The sequence below is a fragment of the Glycine max genome, chromosome 15, assembly GCF_000004515.6.
Source record: "Glycine max cultivar Williams 82 chromosome 15, Glycine_max_v4.0, whole genome shotgun sequence".
NCBI classification, from domain to species: Eukaryota; Viridiplantae; Streptophyta; class Magnoliopsida; order Fabales; family Fabaceae; genus Glycine; species Glycine max.
This window is the reverse complement of record NC_038251.2, coordinates 6,479,472-6,504,393: the sequence shown is the minus strand read 5'-3', so window position 1 is coordinate 6,504,393 and position 24,922 is coordinate 6,479,472. Positions and strand designations below refer to the sequence as shown.

The following is a 24,922-nucleotide window of genomic DNA, read 5'->3' as shown; positions in this document are numbered from 1 at the left end:
TTTCTTGAACTTTTCCTGTCCATCATTATAATTACTAGTGCCCTTTGAGCTGAGCAGCTTTGGGTAATTGAAGGAGTGTCATCCTATATATCTGGTTGGTTGATGTGTTCCAAGGATTCCGAAAGATGTTGGCTGGTGTTTGTTGACATCAACTTCACTGTCACTGCCTAAGCTTCTGATGACACTGAGTTTGGTGAACAACTATAATGTTATTCTTAATTTCTCCAACAACCCTTATTATTGTTAGCATGGTCGGTGGTGTTACTGGATTTTCTGATGCACTTAATGGAAGATATGAACCTTGGATGGGGACCACACTTTGGAAAGGTTTTATTTGCCTTCTGCCTCATTTTTCATCTCTACTCATGGATCGCCAAAACCATAGTTATTATTCAGTGGTCGGTGTTGTTTGCCTCTGGTTTGGATCAAGATCAACCCATTTGTGAGCAGGCCTGCATATCTAAAGATTGCTAAGTCACTATATTAACGATGCCTACCAAATTCTTTTGACCATATATATGTTAAAAATACGTATAATGATGATGATGATGATGATTTAAAGTAGCATGTATTTGCTCTTTGTTGAAACGTGTAGGCGTTTTAAACTAACATGTATTTAAAGATGTCATGCTACATACTACATAGTACACAATATCCTAAAATAATCGCTGGTGTAGAATGATTCGTGTTACAAGTTGTTAAATAGTCACAAATTTATTTTTTTTGAAGAACTAAAATCAAATTTATAGGGTGTGTATATCTTATATCTACAATTTTTCACAAAAATATTAACTCTTAAAAGTCTTGATAATTTCTGTAAAAAAAAAGAGTCTTCATAATTAATTTACATGTAATACTTAGTTTTATAATGTTATGCACCAAGATTAAGAGTAGTTAACGAGACTACGAGAGAAAGAAAAGAAACACGCGACGATAGTTAATGAAACTATGGATAATACTGTGACTGTTTGTTTGTATAAAATAGTGCTTCGTCTCAGAGTGGTAAACTATTAACGTGTTTGCAAGGCTTAAAAATATTTACATTATAATTGTTCATGCTATGTTTCCCTAAAACCTTTCGTATTTTATATAATTCGGCATGAAAAAATGAGAAAAATTTAAACTAGTTTCTCCACTGATAAATGAATTTCAATTGTCGCCTTCAATTCTAACCTAAGTGAGGTTTTGAAATTCTGCCGTTACTAAGATTTTAAATATTACCCCAATTTTAAAATTATGCTTTTGAAGACATTTTTACGTATTTTTATTAAAATGATGAAAAGGCATGAATTGATTCGAGTTTCAAAGTATAATATTGTATTTTCAGAAATTATATTTCTAAAACTACTATAACCAGAAATATTATTCTTTGAGAAAATACGTTTTGTTTATGCTTAGCGAAAATGCATTTAGTTGAATTTTAAACTCAAATAATTAATCAACACAGATTATATATCTTTTATCATATAAAAATGTATATGTTAAATCAATACATTTAAACATTGGATTAAATTTAGTATTAACATTTTTTTAGCAAAAGTTAACTTTTTTTTAACTGTAGAAGTCAAAGACAATACTAAAGAAATTTATAATAATTCGCCCGCTCTTACTCAATTAACTAAATTAGATCCCTTCACTGATAAGTTGTGAATGAAAAATTAAATTGAAGGTTTCCTTATTTAGTTTATGTGCTGAGAGTTTTACTTTGGTTATTATGTTTTTAGATAATACTGAATTATCAAAAATTGTTGAATTCAAGTTCTTAATAAGTTTGCTATTTTCGGTTGGCTTTATTTATTTAACTTCAATTTAAATAAAATTTCCAATAAGTACTTACATAAAAAAAATAAAAATTAAAGAGGTAAAAAAAATCAACTTTTAATCCTCATTGTAAATAAGTTTTTTTATAAGAGGCATTGTAATGAAGTTATTACATGACAGCTTATGAAAATTAAGGTTGAGAGGAACAGAGGAACATTAGTTGATTTTAACTTAAATAATTTTTTTTATTCGTGTTACTTTTTTTAATTTCTTTTATTTTGCTACAAATATTAATTTATTAAGAAGCTTATTTAAAATAACTCGTTTATTTATTTATTGAGTTTAATAGATCTTAGGTTATAACTAAAAAAAAAAAATACTTGTTAACATTTTTTTCAAACAAGAGTTGGTACGATTTAAGTTATTATTCTCATTGATTCCATTTCCATCTACTTGATTCATCTCAATCTCAAATCATTTCACTAATAAGTTGCAACACGAATGATAAATAGTTGAATCTCTTAAATTGTCGTCAAATTTCAATTCTTACTTTTCTAAAAAATGATTAGTTCAGTTCCCTTGTGAAACAAAATAATCCCAAATTGCTTTTATCAAGCATAATCAAAATAATTGGTGATACTTTTGTGTGAATTTTAGGTCGTATGACCAGAAATATTAATTTCTCCGATCAAAAGTAATTCCACCGCTTTAAATGCAACAATAATAGTTAAAGTGGTTTTTAAGCTATTATCTAATTTAATATAATAAACACTCCCCATATCCTACTTGAATTATTTGTATCTAGTTTGAGTTACATTTATCTGGTCATCTCGCATAATCACAATAAATGAAGAAAAACTAAATTACTCAACCAAGAAATTGCATGAACCCAATACGTAAGATCGTTGCACGGTTTCGAAAAAGAAGTTGAAATTAAAAAAAATAAAAAAACACCATAAAAAATGGATGCTCTAAAGTCTAAATCTAATCCCTGTTTTTGGATTTATGACCAAGTTTTTTGTTTATGCACGCTATACTCATTTGTGCATAATTGAAAGCAAAACATTAAATTACAAGGAATATTGAAAGTAGTTTGTAAGGTTTCTTAAAAAGCCTACAATAACAATCCTTTTGCTTCTTCTTTCTCTTTGTCTTTTTCTTTTCCTATGACCCTATCCCTGTTTGATTTTTCATGTTGCTTGCTGGTTGCAAGTGAAACCCTTTGTCGTTGACATGATAACCAAGTCAAATTATTAATAGCAAAAAAAATTAAAAAAAGTAAAGCTAATAGATTAAAGATATCATCCGAAAGAACTAAAAAGAGTCTAGGATAACCCCATGTAGGGATGAGATGAAGAATTCCACGACTCTTCTAATGCAGTAGAACATCAGCATTAATCCTTAAAATAATAAATTTTAATCATTAAAATTGAATCAACAGTTAGAAATTTAATAAATAAGTAAAAATTACTTGGGTAGTGCAAATGTTTTGTCTTTTTTCAAAATCCTTTTGCCCTTGGTCATGTACTTCATACAGTGTGTGAACTGAAATGAATATTATATTAGATGACAATTGTAATATTAAACAAATTTGAAAAACTTTTAGAGTATATTTGGATAAAGAATTTTAACCGAAAAAAATAATTTATCAGAGAATTTGAATTTCTATAATTTTAAAACAGAATTTTGAACAACTAAAAATCTGGAATTTTAAAACAGAATTTTGAACAACTAAAAATCTGGAATTTTAATTTCCTTCTAAAATGTGAGAAATTGGAATTATCTTCTTACATTCTTCTTTAAGAAACACCGTATGAAATTGTGAAACATCGATGATCGGATCTGAGCATAGAGGAACATTTATCACACCAATCATATCTTTTCTTTTTTTTCATTCATTTTTTTTCACTCTCATAATTTTAACTTTTTTTATCCAAACACAAAATTTTGAAAATAAAAGAATTTCAATTGAAGTATTTGAAATTCTTAGAATTTAAAATTTCTCAAAATTTTAAATTCCTCCATCCAAACACAGTCTTAATTCCTTGAACAGTAATTTTTGGTGATCAATGTTACAAAAGTGGTTGTTGGTTGAGAATACAACACATGTATAAATTTACCTTTTGTGTAACCTAGAAATATATATAGTATAGATAGATACATAACTCACATCTTCTATAGCATGTTTGGTATCGTGGTATAGACGTAGTTTTTCATATCAAATGGAAAGCAAGAAATCTTATAACGAATTTAAAAACATGTTAGAAACTATTAAACGTGGATCCCCAACGCAACTAATAGTTATTTTTAAATTACTTTTGATGTGATTTAATTTGCTCTAAATGTAAATTTCAAATGTGGAGCCAAACATAAATGTAGAAATCTTAACTTCCACATTTTTTTATAGATAGAATTGATGCCCTTTTTTTTAAAAAACAAGAATCTAAACATGCAACTAGTTGCAACTGTACAAGTTTTTGTGTTCTATCCATTCCTTTAAAACTTTCTTTACACGTATGATTTTTTAAAGAGCACATAAAATATAGTCAAACTGCTTCTACACCAAATATATTTCAATTCACTTCACTCATTCTAATTTTCCTTAAGGGACAAAAAATACAATCCAATGTATGAAATCATATTTGTTGAGAACCCCTTAAATAGATTTTCATATCTTAAAATTAGTCTCGAATATCTAACAGGAAATATCCTTTGTTAAAAATAAAAAATAAAAAAGTCAAATGATATTTTTCAAGTCTTTTATGAAGGCCACTTATTACTGGGATGCATGATAAGTGTTTGAGGCCCATTCCCGTCCCTAGCAATTGTCTTTTGAACCTATCAGCCATTACGCAATGATGTGTGCATGTTAGTAAGTGTTTATACGAATTAATTTGTTCCACATTTAAGAAAAACAACATTAAAAAATAAAAAAGAAACAACTTATCACGCTAGATAATCAACAAAATAAAAACAAGAGAAGAGAAAACTGTCCTAAGGTGACCATCGCATTGTTTAATATTTAATTTTTGTGGAGTTATTTAAAAATGGGACAGAGCGTATTATTTTAGGCATCTTGACCGTTGTTCCTTAAAAACACTGAAATGACAGGTGCAATTATGTAATGGAAATATGACCTCAGACGGAACAAAACCAATATTTAAGCAAAAGAAAAGACATTGGCAAGCCAAAGTATGCACTGTAAGAAGCAGAGCCAAGGTTGTATGTGAAAGACTCTGATGTGAGGCATGAGAATGAGATCATTAGCATTTGTTGTGATTCTGCTCCTTCTTTCACCCACCATTGTCAAATCTCTCTCCCTCCCTCATACTCCATCTCCATCTCCATCTCCATCTCCATCTCCTCCTTCCACATCATCCTCATCCACTTTGGACCCAAAACAAGCAACAGCCCTTGAATCCCTCAACTTCCCCACCTCAAAGGACCCCTGCGCCAAGCCCTCCTTCCACAATGCCACCCTCTGCGACGCCGCCAAGCCCTTCCGCCACCTCATCTCCCTCCGCCTCGCCAACTGCTCCTCCTACCTCTCCCTCTCCTTCACTGCCCTCAAGTCCCTCTCCACCCTCCGCTCCCTCTCCCTCCTCAACTGCCCCGTCACCCCCATCCGCCTCCCCGCCGACCTCGCCCTCTCCCTCACCTCCTTCACCTGCGTCAACAGCCTCCGCAAACTCTCCGGCGTCTGGCTCTCCAACCTCCAGAACCTCACCGACCTCACCGTCTCCGACGTCAACGTCAAAGCCTCCGGCCCCTTCGTCATCCTCGCCCGCATGACCAAGCTCCAAACCCTCACCATCTCCAACGCCAATCTCACCGGATCCCTCCCCGGCCACCTCCACTCCAACCTCACACACATCGATTTCTCCAATAACCGCCTCAAAGGCAACATTCCTCCTTCCATAACTATGCTCGACAGCCTCCAGTTTTTGAATCTCTCCTCTAACTCCCTCGCCGGAGAAATACCTGCTTCCATCGGTGACCTAATTTCACTCAAAAACCTCTCCCTCTCCTCCAACTCCTTCTCCGGTTCCATTCCTGATTCCGTATCTGCTTTACCGAGTTTGATTCACATGGATCTGAGCTCTAACCAGCTCAACGGCACCATACCCAAGTTCATTTCACAGATGAAGTCTCTTAAGCACCTGAATCTCGCCAACAACAACCTCCACGGGGTTGTGCCTTTTAACCTCTCTTTCATTAAGCGATTAGAAGTGTTCAAGGTTGGTGGCAACAGTAATCTTTGCTATAACCATTCCATGGTGTCTTCCAAGTTGAAGCTTGGGATCTCGCCCTGTGATAAGTTCGGAATGCCGGTCACTCCGCCGTCGAAGGATTCTTCTGCCGATGATAGCAGCGACGATGATTACGATGAGGGTGATGAGGAAGGGAGTAGGCACAAGAAGGAGCATCATCATGGACCTAACAAGTTTGTTCTTGGTGTCGCCATTGCGCTCTCTTCTATTGTCTTTCTCATTGTTTTCTTGATCCTCTGCTCCAAATGTTGTCGTTAATTAGAGGAAATTTTTGATTTTTGGTTTTGGGTTTTTACAGATTTTTAGATTAGGAATATTCATAAATTCAGTTGAGTGCAACTTGTTTGATATATTTATTTATCATTATTAATTAATTAATTAATTATTATACAGTAGTGGTTACATTACTACAGGGTAGGTTCAAGGAAAGGAAACATAATGAAAATGTAACTGCCGAAAAAAAAGGAAATTGTTATTTACATTTTGGTGGGGATGTATGGAAAAATGAGGAAGGAGAGACATTAATCAATAGCATGTGCAGTGCAATGAGTTTATCATGGGATGCTAGATGCTAGGTTTTTATTTTGACACCGTTTTATTCGTTGTTTGGAGTAAAAGGTGGAGGTGGTGCATGTGAATGTGGTATCTTCAAGTTTTATGTTACTTGTGCTATAAGCGTTTGTTGTTCATAACGTGCTCTCTCTGCTGACTTTCATAATTGCCCTTTTCATTTTTTTCTTGCACTGTTGCATTAATGTCTGCCTTTTTACTTAGTTAGCTGGGAAAATTTTGTGTTTATATGCTTTCTAGCTAGATTCTTAACTCATACATATAGGATTCACCGTTGAAGTTGGGGGCCAAAATTTTGTGAACATTTAGCTAAATAGCTGGATGGTATGACACTTATTTCAGGTTATTGCGCATGAGGCTGAAATAGTGATGCTCTATTATTTGTGGGCACAACTTGAGAAAATTTTGTTTAGCCTGACTAGGACTCTAGGAGAGAAGGACAGGAGCTCAAGTAGATAATGGTTGGTGATATGATTTGCAAACTGGAAAATAATATTGTATGATTGTTGATATCTCTGGCTATGGTCCAATATTTTTGGTCTGTGTTAAGCTTACTGTTAAATGGTTGGATGTGAGCTGTCTGTCCTACTTGATTTCCACACAAATTCCTTTTCCAAGTTAGGTTGGATACTAAATAGTGTACTAAAACGACTGCTAATCCATTATTCATCATATGCCAGCTTAGTATATTTTTTCAACATAGGCTGTGTGATGTGATCCTTTATCCATTATCCATTACCTTTCTAATTCTCTAAGTGTCATAAGTGATTATTTTTTATGCTGTTTTGATAGTTATAATCTTCAACAGAACTGTTGTGTGAGCTTCACGAGTTGAAAAGTAATTAAAGTCAGAAACTTGTGACTGACCTGCTGCATTTAGTTGTAACTTGTAAATATATTTGTTTGGTGAAGCTTGCTTTATAAATTGTTTTATTCGATATGTTGGTACCTCTGATTTACTTTTATAATTACTTTTTCCGGAAACAATATTCTTGTGTGATGAAAGGTGGTTGTCAATATCCAACAGCATTATAAATTCTGGCCTACCTTACTATGCACAAGAGAAAAACACATGTTCTGGCTATTGCCCCATCCTTTTTACCAAAGAGCTTTGTAGTTTCTAAAAATTGTGGGTTACATCATTTTGAAAATCAGGAGGATGCCAGTCTAAATAGAATTGCTAGCTGGTTATAATGGCATAATGACATGTTAGCTTACTTGCACTAGACTTGAACATGGATATTACCAAGCTTTTCTCTCATTTATGTTGCGAGCATATCATGTGGTTTAAGTGAGATATGTTCCATGATGTATGATGAAACTTGTCGTCATAACTTACCAGGTAATAATAGCTCAATGCCTTGGGAAAAAAATCTACAAACACTTTTAGGAGAAAAAAAAAGTAACTAATTATAATGAATTACTTGTCTTTTATAAGTTATAATTAATTTAGATACTTAAATTTTATAAAAAAAAATATTTAATTTCTCTAATAAATAAGGTATATATAAATTTAGAAAAAATTATTTTCTTTTTCTGTGTATATATAAATTTATCTTAATAAAGCAATAAAAATTTTCCGTAGTTCTATGCTTTATTATGAAGGACTTTATAACTACTTTTTTAGGATTAATATACTGCTTCCATCTCATTTTTTTTAATTGCTGAAGTCTTCTATTATTTTTTCCAAAACAATTGCTGTTTTAAATTTTCAAAGTATTTTATTTCTCAAATATCTCTTCATTTACTTACTATTAGTGGTGTAAGCTTAAAAAATTAAGATATTAAACAAGGACATTTTAGTCTAAATATAATAATGTTTTAATTTCATTAAATATTTCTTATTTTATGTATATTAGTTTTAAACAACCAAAGAAATGGAATGGCTGAAGTATTACGTATAATATCATTTTTAGCGCTCAGAAAAGTGGCTAAACTATGCTAGCGTCTCTATTTTTACTATGACTAGAGAGAACATCGAGAAAGGATGAATGTGCACTTCTTGCATTCAAATCCTCCATTACAATAGGTCCCTATCATATGCTTAATAGTTGGTCAACTTAAATTGTCAATTGCCTCCAGAATTATTATTTCTGTTGCACCGACTGAAGTTGCAATGATTTTATTGGAGGAGTCCTGGTAGGGCTAGGGGCTTATCAAAACTAATACATATGATTTGAATATTGAAGATTAAATTATATCGGTATAATTTTGATAATTATTATATTATTTTTATAACTTGATATAAAATGTGATTTTTATTGATTAAATCATTGAATTATATATATACATATTATCAAAATTATTTATATCAAATTTTGTCAAAATTAAATAACAATAAAAAAAATAATCTAATGATTCTTATTTTAATATATTTTAAAATGTTTGTATTACGTCCATTTTAATTTATATGAATAAGGTAGTAAATGATTTTTGATTAATATGAAATTTTACATATGTAATTTATGTGGAAAGAACTTTCAATCCAACAATAAATTTTAAAAAAATATTATTCAATTGAAAATTATATAATGATGTAATAGTTTTTCCTCTTGACTATTAGTTTTAATTGTAATAATGTTAATCATTTCATCAATCTATATCCAACTTGTTACATTTTTTGTTATATATATCCAACTTGTCAATGTTAGTACCTAGATTCTTCTTTCCAAATTACCATTCTATCAATATTTTTCAGCTGGTTTATATTTAATATATGTTTGATTTCACGTTATTGAATTGATTTTACATTTAAAAATAATTTTAAATATATTTTATATGTTTGATTTCACGTTATAAAATAATTTAAATTTAAAATTGATTTGTAATTAAAGTAATTTTAAATAATTTTTATATTAATCTAAAATTTTATATTAAATTTTATTCCTCACTTAATTTTATAATAAAAACATTAAAACATAATGTGCATCCACACATACAATAACAAATATAACAGTCTCGCAACCGCTTATCAGGTACCATCGGCACACGCTTATCACGTGGTTTTGTTAATTTTACTTCCCCCAAGTTAAAAATATTGATCTATTAGGTTTTTATGATGACATTAGAAAAAGAATAATAGCTTCTTGATTATCAAAAATGACATAATAATTAGCTGGTGTTAGTTAAGTTAGTTCTTTAATAGCATTCAAGTCACGTATAGCTACTAACCTACTATGCAACTACTTTTCTCCATTTAATCTAATTTTGAAAATTTTCGTGATTGTTTTTTCTCGAGTGTCTCTCATGGTTGGCATGCTTTTCAGCTTGAGATGCGTTTGGATAAATAATTTAATTAAATGTTTATTTAATAAAATTTTATTAAATGAGATATTACTCATAAGTTTGATTGAGAAATTTATAGGGCCATAGATGTTAAACTAAAAAAAGGATAAAATTTAATAATTAAATTAAATTAAATTAAATTTTAAGATGTCCATTTAAAAATAAAATAAAGGTTTAATTATTCATTTGGTTCCTATACTGTTATGATTTGTACTTTTTTAATCCCTATAGTTTGAAAGTAGTTTTTTTGTCCATATAGTTACATCTTAATTCTCTTTTAGTTCATATAGTTTATATTTTAATTCTTTTTTAGTTTGAAATAATTTTTTTAGTCCTTATAATTTTTATTTTAATTTCATTTTTGTACTTATAATTTGAAAGTGGTCTTTTTAATTCATATATTTTATATTTTAATTCTCTTTTAGTCTTTATCATCAAAATATGAGTAATATTATCAATTACAATTAACTACAAAAATATTAGCAAATAATTTGTAACCAATTTATCACAAGATAATTTATAATAAAAAATAGTTGATAATTTATAACTAATTTGTAACTAATTATTTTTATATATATTTTTGTAATAAGGACTAAAAGGTAATTAACATATAAATTATAAGGATTAAAAATATCATTTTCAAATTGTAAAAATTAAAAAAGAAATAAAGTACAAATTATAAGGACTAAAAAATCACTTTTAAATTATAAGGATTAAAAGATAAATTATACGATTAAAAAAATTACTTTCAAACTATAAAAATTTAAAAAATATGAATAATAAAATTATAGTAAATAAATGAGTAATTTAACCTAAAATAAAATAAAATTTAGGAGACCCGGAAGATTTAGAACCATTTGCCATTAAATTATCAGCTGTTTGGCATCAATACAAAGAATTGTAAGATTTAGAACTCTTCTTCAATAGCTTTGGCAAAGGACGTGTATACTTTACCAGGTGACATCGGACACTTAAGTTAACCATGCTTCAATATTATATTTTGTTGGCAACAATTTGGAAATTGTGATACTTTCACCAACACCTTAATAGCATATTTATTGTTTTTCTAAATTTACACATAGCTTACTAATGAAATATATACTTAATTGTCTTAAATAATGTATTTAATTTGCATCAAAAGGAAAGACTGAAATAGTTTCCCCTTCAAACAAGCTACATGCATTTGTCACCTCCAGAAAAATCCACAATACTGTGCTGTCGTGCTTCCTTCGATTATAAGTCATATGTGAACACTTTTTTTTTTTTACTGCATGTGAACACTTTATTCCACTATAAAATAGATGATTTTGGACGTGATGAACTAGCTATTAGGAAACAGGAATTCCTCACATCGCGTGTACAAGTGTTGGTTGATTCTGTCATCAATGTGATTGTCTTCTTTAGTTAAACCCATGTTCGAACGGAAGCAAGAAGTGTGAGTACAATTCTTGGACATGTGTTTGGCAATTTCTTATTTCTACGAAATAATTATTTTGTGGGATCTTTTTAAAAATCTGTATATTGATCTAAATTAACACTCTGTTTAGTTGAGGGGGAAAAAAAAGGAAGAGTGAAAGTAAATAAGTGAGTAAAGAAAGAAAAATTAGGTAAAAAAAAAAGAAGGATGAAAACAAAGGTTATTCAATCTATTGTAAATTAATTTTTATTTTATTTATTAAAGCGTGTTTTGATGTGATAGGTTGATTTGCTAAATGGTATTTGGCATCTATTCTTCTAAAAGCACCCAGCCCTATTTAAGATTTTACTCTAAGGGGTATACGGAACAATCGTTGCTCCTATTTCTTAAATACTGAGAGAGAATCACCGTTGTGGAATGACCTTAGATGTATAAAGACCATATTATTTTTATCGTTTCATGCTTTTCTTTTTCTGTCAAGGATATTTATGTTATTTAATATACATATTTTTATTTTTTTTACTTTCTATGGAATCAAATAATAAATAAAAAAAGACCGATCAGTGTGTGTGAGAGTTATTGTAAGATTTCTAATACTTTAGTTAAGTTTGATATCTACGAATAAAAAATAAAATAAAAATATATTTCTTTTCTTTTGTTTTCTCTTCTAATAAACACTTTAAATATTATCTTGCTTTTATCTTCTTTTTTTTTCATTTTCCCTTTCTTTCTTAAACCAAGACATATAACAGTTATTCGAACCGTTTTTTTAACAAGTTAGATGACCTCATGAGCTTTCAAATGCATTTTTTTGGATCTTGTAAGAAACAAATAGCGAAGGTAGAAGATCGAATTTGCATGTCTGCTATGCATATTCATTCAAACACGTTGCTTATTTTCTCCCCAATGATATGCCCTTCAGGTTGGATACACTGCCCATTCCTTCAAAACATTTTAACATTATCATACCTGTCTGTATGTTGCACAAAATTCTCTCTCAGGGCACTCTTCCATTTGATATGGTATATGGCCTTCCTAATCTGCTAGAACTACAATGCAAATAAAGTAGTTGAAAACATTGATATATCGATCCGATACTTAGTATAATATCCAATGAAAAGAAACTGAGTTTTTCATATTAATAAGAATGTTTTAACTTTTAAGCCTTTTTTTCATGATCTTTCCCTGGTGGATGTTTAACAAATCATTCATCACAGAGAGATAAACACAAGATTTGTACATAACAAGATCGTGCGAAAATTCATCTTGAGAAAAAATCCCTTTTCTATTGATCAGTGATCACAACGAGTTTAAATTCTTAATTAGGAGTTATAAAAATAAACTCACTTTTATAACTTTAATAATTTATGTGCATTACAAGAAAAAGAGGGCGAGTCTGTGCATTACAAGAAAAAAAGGGTGAGTATTGACATGCAGAGTATGAGTTATAAAAGTGAGTTTATTATTATATCTCCTAATAAAGAATTTAAACTCGTTGCAGAGTATTGATATGCTTGCCAAAGAGAGTTTATTTATTGACATGCAGAGTAGTGATCATGAAAAGAAAAAGAGGGCGAGTACTGATCAAAGGGGATCATTTATGCCAATTGCCAAAGGAGATGTGTACAACTATATAGGATTATGTTAATCGAAATTTTTTCGAAGGGAAGAAGCTAAACAGATGATATATTTGCATTGCAGTAGATTGACCTTGAAAAATTGGATTAGTAACTCAATGCCGAATTCAATCATGGAATTTGTGGATTCTAATTTGGTAAAACAACACGAGGATCATATTGATGACATATTAGCTCACATATCATCTATTTTTAGATTGGCCTTGAATTGTTGCACAGATTCACGTGATGCACAAATTAATTAGTATGAAAAAAGTCATTGAGTTATTAACCAAATCAAAACTTTGTTCATTTAAATGGAAAAAAAAAGGAACAGAAATATCAACTCATAAGCTACTAGCACTAGGGAATGATAAATGTATAATTGTGGATGTCTGACTCTGGTTCAGTTTTATGGCCTGTGCTACTGTTAGGTGGTTGGTTATGAGTTGTCGAGCTACCATGATTTAAGTAAATAAATAAATTTCCACACAGATTCATTTTCCACGTTACATTAGATACTAAATACTAAAATGGACTGTTAAATCCATTATTCATCATATGTCAGATTAGTATTTTGTTTCACCACATGCCCATCTTACAATGCCTTTGTTTGTGTCCGTGAGAGCCGATTATTAGTTCACAATTTCATATTGTTTTTAGAATTGTAATCTTCAACAGAATTGGGTAATTATATAAGCATATCCACGCCTCAACCAGTTTAAAAGTAAGGTGAGAAACTTGTTTCTCTGATCATCTGGACTTTGTTGTGAATACAATTACTTAGTGCTGCTAGCTAGCTTTGAAAATATAATTGTTTCATTTAATTTTTTGGCAGCACTCAAGTAGTTCCATTATTTATTATATTTTTTCCCCTTAAAAACAAATCGTTACATGTGTGATGGACGTGGTTGTCAATATCCATCAGCATTAGCAACTCTTTCCTAACTTTTCTAATCATTATAAACAAGTCCCCACTTGAGGACAGGACTTCCCCACCTTAGGTTGTATTGTTAGATGTTTTTAGATCTCAGTTTCATGGGTGTATTTTTAGTTTATACAACCTTAGTCATTGGTATTAGTTTATCATGGATGCCTGATGACAATTAATCATTGCAGCAAAGCCTCAATGGGAAATATATGTGTAGTCCAAGAACTTTGGAGGGAAAGGAAGAAGATAGAACATGCCATGTTCAAAAAGGCAATGCTTAAGTTACCATGTGAATGAATATGTTAGTATATCTAGAACATAGTCAACCAAAATCAGTAAATCAAAAGTTAAAGAAATTTAACAATGCACTAGCATTCTAGCAATATTCATGATTTCACTTGATAATGCATAAATGACTTAAAAAAGCTAAACATCTTATCCTTTAGGCACCTAATATGAATCCATAAATTTTGCAATTGCATCAGATTGCAAGGGAGAAGATTTTGCATCGAAATAGCATTTAACTACAGAGAAACTCCTCAGCATTACAATAGCATTTCAATGGCCAGTCTCTGTTTGATTCCCTTCTCAAGAGATAAGAAGGATTAACATTGGCAGAAATCACAAATGACGATTGGATTCTCCAGGCAAACTGAGACCTTCCCCTGTGTCTCCCCCAAATTGCAATATTCCGATAATCTATTTTCCATGAAAACATACTGCTTCTCAACTCCAATCAGAGATCCCCTCAGTAATTTTTTTCTTTCTAAAATCAAATCCACATAAACAAATGTCGATGGGTTATCTGTGTTTGACAAAATCTGGTAATGTCATACAGGAGTCTAACATGTAAATTGCCTCTGACGCGACTGTTAAACCAAGAGTCTATACCTCTGATACAGCACAAGTATGACTCTCCTTGATCCATCTTATGCTTGGCATTGACTCCCTATCCTTATTAATAAATGCATTGTACAACACTGATTGACATAAGATTTATTCATGAAAGGGGTAAATTGATATGATATCACTATGACTTCCCCTCAATTGAATTTCTCCAACAATTTATTTACCAGAAATCTCTGCAAGAACAGAAACCATCCTTGAAATGGTGAAACCGATTTGAATCTCTCAAGATAATTTCCCTTCTGGTTGTCTTGGACATGAACTTTGCCATCTCGTGACAATCATCACATACTCGTAGATTCTTGGCAACCCTAATAGTCCTCCCAGACGGCAAATTTAATATACCAAAAGCCATAGCTAACTTCTCACTGTGCCCACACAAAGCTACTTCCTTCTCCATGTCACCTGCATTAATCAAGGCATACCTCATCTTAGGAGAATGACCTTCATTCTTCATTTTTATTCTCAAATTATTCAGTAATGAGAATATACTTTTGGCTTGAGGGTGTGCAGTATCTGCAGAAACAAAGGTAGTAAATTTTCCTTGGACCTCTATCCAACTACAGCCTGGACTCTTTTTTAGTCCCCGCTTACCAATCCTCTCGCGTAACTTCTTTACTTCTTCCCACTTTTCTGCCTCTGCATAGATGTTGGCCAGAAGTACATAATATCCTGCGTTGTCTGGCTCTAGCTCAAAAACATGCTCTGCCACTTTTTCTGCTAGCTCCACATCATGATGGATCCTGCACCCACAAAGCAAGGCACCCCAAATTGTAGCATCTGGTTTAATTGGCATTGTCTCGATTAAGTTGTAGGCCTTCGAAAGATTTCCAGTGCGGGCCAGGAGATCTACCATGCAAGCATAGTGCTCTAACTTGGGCTCCATGTTGCATTCACTTATCATAGAATTAAAAAATCCCCACCCCTCATTCAGTAATCCAGAATGACTGCAAGCATAAAGTATAGAAGTGAAGGTAATCTCATCAGGCTTAATACCTGCAATCCTCATCTTTTGGAAAGTGGCGATTGCTTCATTTCCAAGCCCATGCATGCCACACCCGGAAATCATAACAGTCCAAGTGATCAAATCCTTCTCAGGAATCATATCAAAGAGCAATCGTGCATGAACTAGTGACCCACACTTTACATACATATCGATAAGTGCATTAGCTACATGCAACTCTGATGAGTAACCATTTCTCAGTATGCATCCATGTATCCCTCTGCCTATCTCTAGAGCAGCTAGGCTTCCACAAGCTGGAAGTAAGCAAGCCATTGTAATACCATCAGGTCTTGATTCTTTTTGCATCTCAGCAAAAAGTTTAAGAGCTTCATTAGGAAGAGAGTTTTTTGAATAACCTCCAATCATGGTATTCCACGAGACAATGTCCTTAACTGGAATTTGAGAGAAGACTAAATAAGCTTCTTCCATGCTTCCACATTTTGCATACATATCCATGAGAGCATTAGACACAGGCAAGCACAAGGCCATGTTGTTCTTTCTAATGTAATTGTGTACATCTCTTCCTTTATCCAATGAATTGCCACAAGCGCAAGCATGAAGGACACTAGTCATGGAATAAACATCTGGACTAACCCCTTTGCTTTCCATTTCATAGAATAACCTTATTGCATCATCATATAGACCTTCTCTTACATAAGCAGCAATTAATGAAGTCCAAGAGACAACAGTCTTTTGACCCATCTTCTCAAAAGCTTGAATTGCGTCATTTAAATTACCACATTTTGAATACATGTCTAGTAAGGTATTGTTAAACATAACTTCCCTACTAAAACAAGCTTTCACTCCTTGTCCATGAAGTGCTCTCCCCAATGAAAGACTACCAACATTTGCACAAGCCGCAACAGAATTAACCAAGGTAGCCAAATCCACACCAACCCTCAAAATGAGCATCTGAACGAAAAACTCAAGTGCAGAGTGGGAAAAACCATTCATCACACACCCACTTATCATAGAATTCCAGGACACAACATCTCGGTCACCCAATTCATCGAACAACTTGTGTGCACTGTCAACTTCTCCACTTTTGAAGTAAGTCGCAATTAGAGAGTTAACAACAGTATTATAAGAACCAAAGCCCAGTTTATAAACACACCCATGGATTCTTTTACACTCGCCTACCCTTCCCAAAGTAGCAAAACACTTCAAGATACATGAAAACGTATAAGAATTCCCTGTAATTCCCAGTTTCTGCATTTTCTTAAAAAGATATATACTTTCACGATAATCGCCAATCTTTGCGTATTCAGACATCATAAGATTCCACAGAAAAACCTTATTATCACTGAGAATATGATCAAATATCCGTCTCCCTTCTCTTAAAGCTCCACAACTCACATACATGAATACTAGTTTTGCACCCAAAACCCCTTCAATTGGTATGCCATTGGAGGAGATAACTGAATGAACCATCTTACCCTCTTGCAAACACTTGTGCTCAGCACAGAGCTGCAAGATAGAAGAGTAAGCGTTCAAGTCAAGCTCCGATTTTTGGGACATTCTGAGCAATTCCACGGCATTTCTGAGATCACCCACCTCGCAGAATTTGCAAATTTTGGTGTTTTCGTCCAACTTGGCAAAGGCACCGACCCTAGTGCTACTACGAGGAACATCCAAGTATGAAGATAAAAAGTATTTTCTTGAAGGTTGTTGGAAGAAGATGAAACAATTACGAGGTTTGGCATAGTTGGCTTCACTTGTATGACAGTTACAAGTCGAGTAGGTGCCGAAGTTCGTTATGCTTTTCGCCATTGTCAACAACATTGTCCTGTCTCTGTTCTCCAGCGAGTGCTATCCGCAATTTAGTTTTTATAATAGTTTGAAGATTTAAATATGTTTTAAGTTATTGCATTATGCATATTTGTATCTTTAGCGTTTTTTTTACTGTGCCTAGGACAATTTACAATAATTAGATTTAGCTACGGAGCAAAGTGTTACCATGGACTCTCTCTACCAAATCATCTCCTCCTTCCCTTCCTTCATGGTTGCTGTTGCCGCCACGCTCCGTCATCGCCGAACCCCCTTACATCATCGGTCAACAGCTTCCTTCGAAGATTTTATCCGACCTATGTCTTCTTGTGTTAATTTCCTTCACACGGGAGTTTTGCGGCCACAAGGCGAAGACTAATTTCGCTCTTCCTTTCGATAATGTTAAGAACGCAAGTTCTAGCCAAAGCAACACCGTCGGGTCCTCTAGTCGCAACCGCCACGTGGCTGCTCGACTTGAACCTCGCCCCCACGCGGCGTCGGTGACATTGTCCTACACGCCACCATGGCCAGTCCTCGTGGCTTTGGGTTAGGTTACAATCTTCGATCTCAACCTTAAGTTTTTTAGAAGTACAAAAATCTTTATTTTTTGTGATAGCCAGATAGAGGAACCCACTGGTTTCATGCTATTGTTTCTTAAATCACCAAAGGATTCTTCGATTTTTATTTTGAGTATGTAAGCTGTAACGTTTTTGGTTGGTAGCCATAATTGGTCCAATGAAATTAAAATGGAATGTTTGCAATATTTTGATTGTGATGTCCGATTGGTTCCAAGATAGCTGGAGCGCAACGGCAGACGTGAAGGAAAGGAGATAATTTGGCAGGAACATTCTGTGATAAGACTTTGGACCTTAGCAAAATCTAACCGTTATAAATTTGGTGCATGATGGATCATTTATAAAAGTGATCCACCTAAATATCGTTTTTTCTCCTAGATATTGAAATTGTAGGTCTATATTTATTTATTTATGGGAATCAAAAACTATATTAAATTTACGATAATTCATACATTTCGTTCAATCAATTAAATTAAATTCTTTAATATTAAACATGGTAGGTTTATATATATATAAAAAAACAGTTGACTGTGACTAATTATGTTGACGAAAGATTAATAAAAAAAAGTCAATAAAACATATTTTTAATACCAAAAAATATAAAAATTAATTTAATTTAATATAAGCAGTTATGATTTTAACTTCTTTATCATTTGTTATGTTTTAATCATTATTTTTACTAAATTTGTAATAAAAACAGTAATTAAAAGATAATTTTCAGTAAATCATAAGAAAATTAGTTCATTACCGATATTGTTCATAATTAAATAAAAATAAAAATATTATTTAAATAATTACTATTTTTTACTGCAAATAATTACTATTTTAAATTATCGTATCCTCTCTAAATGTTAGGATTGAAAAGCTTAATTAGGTTCGCTAATTGATAAGGGAAGTAATCAAATAGCTTATTTTAGTTATCAAAGCAATATCGAGGAACTGATTGTTATAACTAATCATCATTAATTTTTTGAATTAATGATTATTATTGTACTTTATTCTTGTGCGTTCGGAGTCAAATCCAACTTTTTAATAATTCTAAACCAATATATATTTAAGATATTAAAAATGGATTTTTTTTAGCAAAGATTAACTTAGAATCAATTCCTTAAGATATAAATATCTATTTTGATTATCATCAATTTGGTATTCTTGATTTTTTTTAGTTTTATTCTTAATTTGCATCAACCGTACAAATATTTTACATCCTAAATCAATCAAAAATAATTATTGAGATGATTTTTAAGATAATTATTATATAAAAAAAACTTATTATATACAGTGACATGTGATTAGAAAATAATAAAAAAAAAAAAAACTTTGCACTATCAATACATCTAAATTAAATTTTGTTTTAACAACTTCATAAAGGAATACGTAGGCTTTAGCAATTTGTGTAAATTCGACGTTCCAAATATAGCTAACCAACGTTTGATAAACTCGATTATACTTGAAACTATATTAAGATGACATGGAGCCAAATAAAACCAAAATATTGTCTAAAAACAAGTAAAATAAGTGAAAATGAGTAAGGAACCTTTACTTTGTGTTTGTTTTGCAGCAAACTCCTAACTTAACTCTTACAAATAAGATCTATTGCCACCAAATGTAAAATACTCTCTGTGCATGTATATACCTCAGAACAACACACTCTCCAAAGAATGCAACCAGAGCTGGTAATTTCTTTACATGTAAGCTTCACATCTTCATGGCACACACCCTCAGAATGTCAACTTGGACAGGTGGTTAAGCATTAACATCCCACTAAAATGTGGTGGCCGGTGATGCATCATAGCATGTATAGCAGAAACCAATCAGCCACTCACTATACTCAGCGAGTATGAAGAATTGAAGGCAAGAATAATAGAGCTTGATTCACCAGCTAGAACATATTTACACGGAAAAACCATGGCAGAACAAATGCTATTACCAGGCATGCCATCAAGAAGTTACAAAATGGCTGTCCTCGCCAGCATCCACCAAACCTGTGGGATGAGTTGCCATCGTCGTCCATGAATCTTCTTTCATTCCACTTTTCCATAAATCCATAATTAGTAACACCCGAAACATTTTCTGCAGTCTCACCACATATTTCACATAACCTGTGGTTAATAAAGTAGCTAATATCAATAATTTATTTGATAATAGATAATAGAGTAAATTAGACTAACATCTCCTAAAGTTTCATGAAATTACACAACCGTCTCCTACCTTTATTTATTCCTACACTAACCTCCCCTTAGTTATTTAAAAATATACACAAACACCTCCTTATACATTACATTTACCCCCCTTAGCTTTTTAAGAATATACATTGACACCCCTCTAATTATTTGAAAAACACTACATTGGGCTCCCCTAAAGGGAGGTTAGTGTAAATGTAAAAAAATAAAATGGGAGGTTTGTGTAATTTAGACTAGGCATCACTTGACATTGAGAAGGAACCATTTTTCAAATTTGGCACTAAAAAATAGAACTATAACATTAAGTTTTACGGAGAAAGTTATCAAAATAATATCTTTCCAAACTCAAGAATGAGCTTTCACGTGATAAGCTCTTATTGAATAAGTGCTCGATTGCTGAAGATCCAGAGTAGCCCTCTATATAAGGTACAAGAATTATGATTGACAAGGACCAGTTATACTAGATTATAATACAATGGTTCTCACTTGACAATGACATGGGACTCCTTTATTCAATGAAAATTTAGTTCACATTTCGTTCTGGGAAAAAGGGATTGATGAATGTGTCCCCAAGATATCTAATAAAAATGATAAATTTTGCCATATGTAAAATTCATTTTGTGGTGATAAAAGTATAAACTTCATTTTCCTAGTCCATGCCCCATATGTCATCTGAACAGAGAAAAATCAGATCCAAAAGAATCTTCACCAAGACAGTTACAAGAGCACTTTCTCAAATATCAAGGATAACCGACACCAATATCACAATCAAATGCAATAATTTGCTAGTTTACAAACTAGGACTTGACAGAATCATATGGATGTCAATTAAGCTCAACTCACAAACACTAGGAGCAAATTGCTAATCATGTTTATGTCTAACCCATAATCTTACATCCTAAACGAGGAAAATCCACTGGCAGTCGGACGCATTTGTCCAACTCACTCCTTAACTATAGGAATTCCAAATAGGCTGATGGCTACTGATATGCACTGTACAGCTATGTCTGAGTGCAGTAATGATGCTAGCTGTTCTCCAACTAGAGATGTACCGATCCAAGGCAAATAGCAGTGTGCTACACTAACTAGTTCCCTAATGGCAATGACAAGCAAAGTCAATGCAACGAGCTTGACCTCAAATTAATTATCAAGGAAAAATCAAGCATAAGCCCAGGCATGAATCTAAAAAGGATTTTAAAAGCTAAAAATGATATTGGAAAATTCTGTTCTGGTCTAAGAGCACAATCAACACATTTATAAGGATGCCACTGACCTCAAAAGATTTTAAAAGACAAGTCATGGAAAGGCAAAATGATAAAACCCATCCAATATTATTGTTGAAATGATAAAATGTTCCATATGATCAAGGTAACTGCAGCACCCACAAACACAGAGCAACAAATAGGGCAAGAGAAATATTTGCTTCCAGAAATTGTGCCAAACTGGATAATTCAGTAAAAAGAACTTAAAAATTCCAACATATTTAGGAATTCAAAATAAGTAGACAACATCAGGAACGTGATCAATGTTGAAAGCTTCAACACAAAACCTCAAAAACACACAAATGTTATTGTTTATCTACAAACTACAATTAAACTGATATTAGGCAAGACAATATACCTGTTCCCCTTAAGCTTGAACCACGCCTCAGCACAATGAACATGTGCAATGCCTAGCTCATCTTTACAAGCACAACCAAGCTGAATCAAGTCTGCACTTGTAGCACTACTAGCGGTGCCAACAGTTGTTTCATCCGATGATTGCACAGAAGTCAGATGGCAAATCCTACAAACCCTTTCACCTTCAGAATCCTCATAAACCTTTTTGCAGCTGCTGCACTTTATATCAATCACACGTGAATCTTTATCAGTTTCAGACACCCCTTCTGGTGCTTTCATGGATACCATGCTCAACCCCGATTCATCAACTTTTGTTTCCAATTTCCTATTATCTTCAGTGACATACTTAGTCTGAACAGACTCAATTGCAACCACAGTTTCAATCACTACTTGATTAACCAAATGGTTTGAATTATAACTAGTTCCCTGATCAACCTCGAGCAATTTATCATCACTGATATTTTCTTGATCATGATTGTCCTGATCCTTAACTTCCTCAATCCCCTCCTCTAGCTCCATATCAGATCCGAAATCCTTGCCAACCTCTCCTGAAGTTCCAGCTTCTTCACTTATACTAACTCTTCCACCCAAGCTGTTCCCATCTACAGCATCAATTACAACTACAACCCCTTCAACCAAATTACTCAAATTTCCATCTTCCCCTTCATAAACCGGACCCAATACCTCACCTCTTCCCTCGCTTGTGTTTTGATCCATTAACAATTCGTTCAACCAAAAACCTAAAAAGATACTTCAAACAATGCCACAGTACAAACCCCACCTAAAACGCTCCTTTAAAAAAAAATAGAGAGGATGAACAATGTGATCAAATGAAAGGTGGAAAATACATATCTTGCAACGACCCACTTCCTGATTTGAGCAGATATTCTCACAAATAATCAATTTAAAATAAATGGAAACTTGGGGTGTCACCTATGAGATGGATGACCTCACTCTCCAGAGAAACAAGCCCCCAAATAGCCGCAAAGTGATGGGGTTTACCTCAAAATATTAAATTCCACAAACTATCTCAAGTAGGATATGTTTCAACTTTCAATCCAACCCACGCCAGGTAAACCCTGCGTGGCTTGCTTCAGTTCAACAGGTTAGTGGAAGAAGAAAAAAATATCATTTTAAGTGGGGAAATAAAATAGGAAATGGGTTAGGTGAATAAAATGCTAATTGGGAAAGGCAAGGATTTTTATTTTTCAGTGCAATTGAATCATTAGATGATTTGGGTCAGTGAAATAAAAGGGTTACTTTGTCTTTATTGGACAATTCTAACAGAAATCCACCTACTGTTACATTAAGGGTCTTGCTAATTATTATTACATAAATTATTGATAAAAGATAGATTCGGATGTATACTCCTACAAAGGATAAGTATTTATTTATTACTATTAATTAATTATTAATTGCAGAAAATTCTCATTAAATGTTATCTGGGACACGGAAGAGTTTGTGATGAGTGGAGGTTGTAACCGCAAGTGGGTGGAGTGTGTATGTGATGTGTGTCTACTTTACATGCTATGCTAGTGCCGTAACCAGAACCTTAACTGATGGCTGTGGTGAAGTAGGATAAATTTTCATGGACCTTAAAAATTGCTTACTAACAAGAAAATTCTTTTGGACACATCCATTTTTTACTACTGGCCACTAATATGTTAGCCAGAGGCTCAGAAGAGTGAATATTATCCATTAATGTGTTCCCTTTATCTGTGTATGTTGTTAATTTGTTGTTTTCTTTTGTGTGTTTGTCGTTAGTTAATATTATTTTCATCATTGTGTGTATGTTGTTCATTTGTTCTTTTATGCGGGCGCGTGTTGTTGTTGTGTTCATGTGTTGTTAATTTGTTTTTCTTTTTATGTTGTTACAAGTTTGGCAAATTATGAACTTCACAATTAAATCTAAGTTATAATTCAGAGTATGAGGCAGTTACTTATCTATATTGTTTTTCTTATTTTTTTGTTGTAATTTTTTCTACACAATAATTACACTTTGGTCAGAACCTGCAATCTCATGTGTTACTCGAACTCGTCATCAAGGGGTTGATCCTAATGATTTTCTTTTCAACGTAACTTTAAGAAAAAGAAATTTTTCTTTCACTCTCCTTATTTTTATGCAACATTTTTTAAATTTAATTTTAAATCATAATATTTTTTTACTGCCTAAATTGAAATAATAAAAATACTATTAAAATTAAAAGTTTCTTATTCGTATAAAATTTAATTCAAATTTATCTTTATCTAATATTATCTGTGTCATTTATTATTTTTTTAGAATATATTAAAAGATAAAAAAAATTAACATTAAGAATTTTGAACTTCTTTATTTAATATATTCACACTACTTTTTTATTTGATTTTAGGTTATAATAAGTAAATAATTAATAAATTGCAAAGTGACATTATTCTTTGAATGTTGTTATTTAAATTTTAAAATACACCATCTTTTATATTTGATTTTTGAGTTATATTAAAAGTATTAATAAAAACTGAAAATTACTCGTAAATTGTATAAATTAAAATACTTGTATTATTTTTTTTTTTAGGCAAAAGAAGGTGAGATCAAGCAAACCATTAAAGGTAGACATCTCATCTATGTTGACATCTCATATTGCACCTAAAACTCATCTTGAAATATATTAATCCAAAAAAGTATGACAACAAAACACTTGAGAGGGTTAAACCATACCAAGGAAGAGAAACTATAGGAACCTATACGAAGGGAGTCCATTCTTGTACCTAAGGAGTTGCTGAGAAACAAAAGATGCTGCTAGTCCCACTAGTGCAGTCTAGGATATTTTTGGGACTTGGAGCAAAAATTAAAAAAAAAAATCTCTAAACAATAAAAATATATTTTACAAATAATTTATTGACAAATTTTTTTATAAATTTATAAATTCAATTATAAAAAAATAATACACAAAACTCTTATATATTAAAAAGTTCACCAAAATGAGATTAATAAAAAAAAATTCTTCAGATTTTTTTAAAAATTATGAAACCCTCAAGATG

The 24,922-nt window shown here is 32.3% G+C and overlaps 3 protein-coding genes across 3 annotated transcripts; 1 reads left to right on the top strand and 2 right to left on the bottom strand.

The window, feature by feature from the left end:
• Positions 1-4,867: 4,867 nt before the first annotated feature.
• Positions 4,868-6,424, top strand: LOC100779989 (receptor-like protein 51). Its single transcript, XM_003545989.5, has one exon. The coding sequence runs from the start codon at positions 5,010-5,012 to the stop codon at positions 6,288-6,290; it is 1,281 nt and encodes a 426-aa protein (XP_003546037.1). The 5' UTR covers positions 4,868-5,009; the 3' UTR covers positions 6,291-6,424.
• A 7,688-nt stretch (positions 6,425-14,112) lies between these two features.
• Positions 14,113-18,235, bottom strand: LOC102660822 (pentatricopeptide repeat-containing protein DOT4, chloroplastic). Its single transcript, XM_006597421.4, has one exon. The coding sequence runs from the start codon at positions 17,540-17,542 to the stop codon at positions 14,921-14,923; it is 2,622 nt and encodes an 873-aa protein (XP_006597484.1). The 5' UTR covers positions 17,543-18,235; the 3' UTR covers positions 14,113-14,920.
• A 1,362-nt stretch (positions 18,236-19,597) lies between these two features.
• On the bottom strand, positions 19,598-23,348 carry LOC100791720 (uncharacterized). Its single transcript, XM_006597420.4, has 2 exons — positions 21,906-23,348; positions 19,598-20,204 (listed from the first exon to the last, which is right to left on the bottom strand). The coding sequence occupies exons 1-2, from the start codon at positions 22,619-22,621 to the stop codon at positions 19,985-19,987; spliced, it is 936 nt and encodes a 311-aa protein (XP_006597483.1). The 5' UTR covers positions 22,622-23,348; the 3' UTR covers positions 19,598-19,984.
• Positions 23,349-24,922: the final 1,574 nt, after the last annotated feature.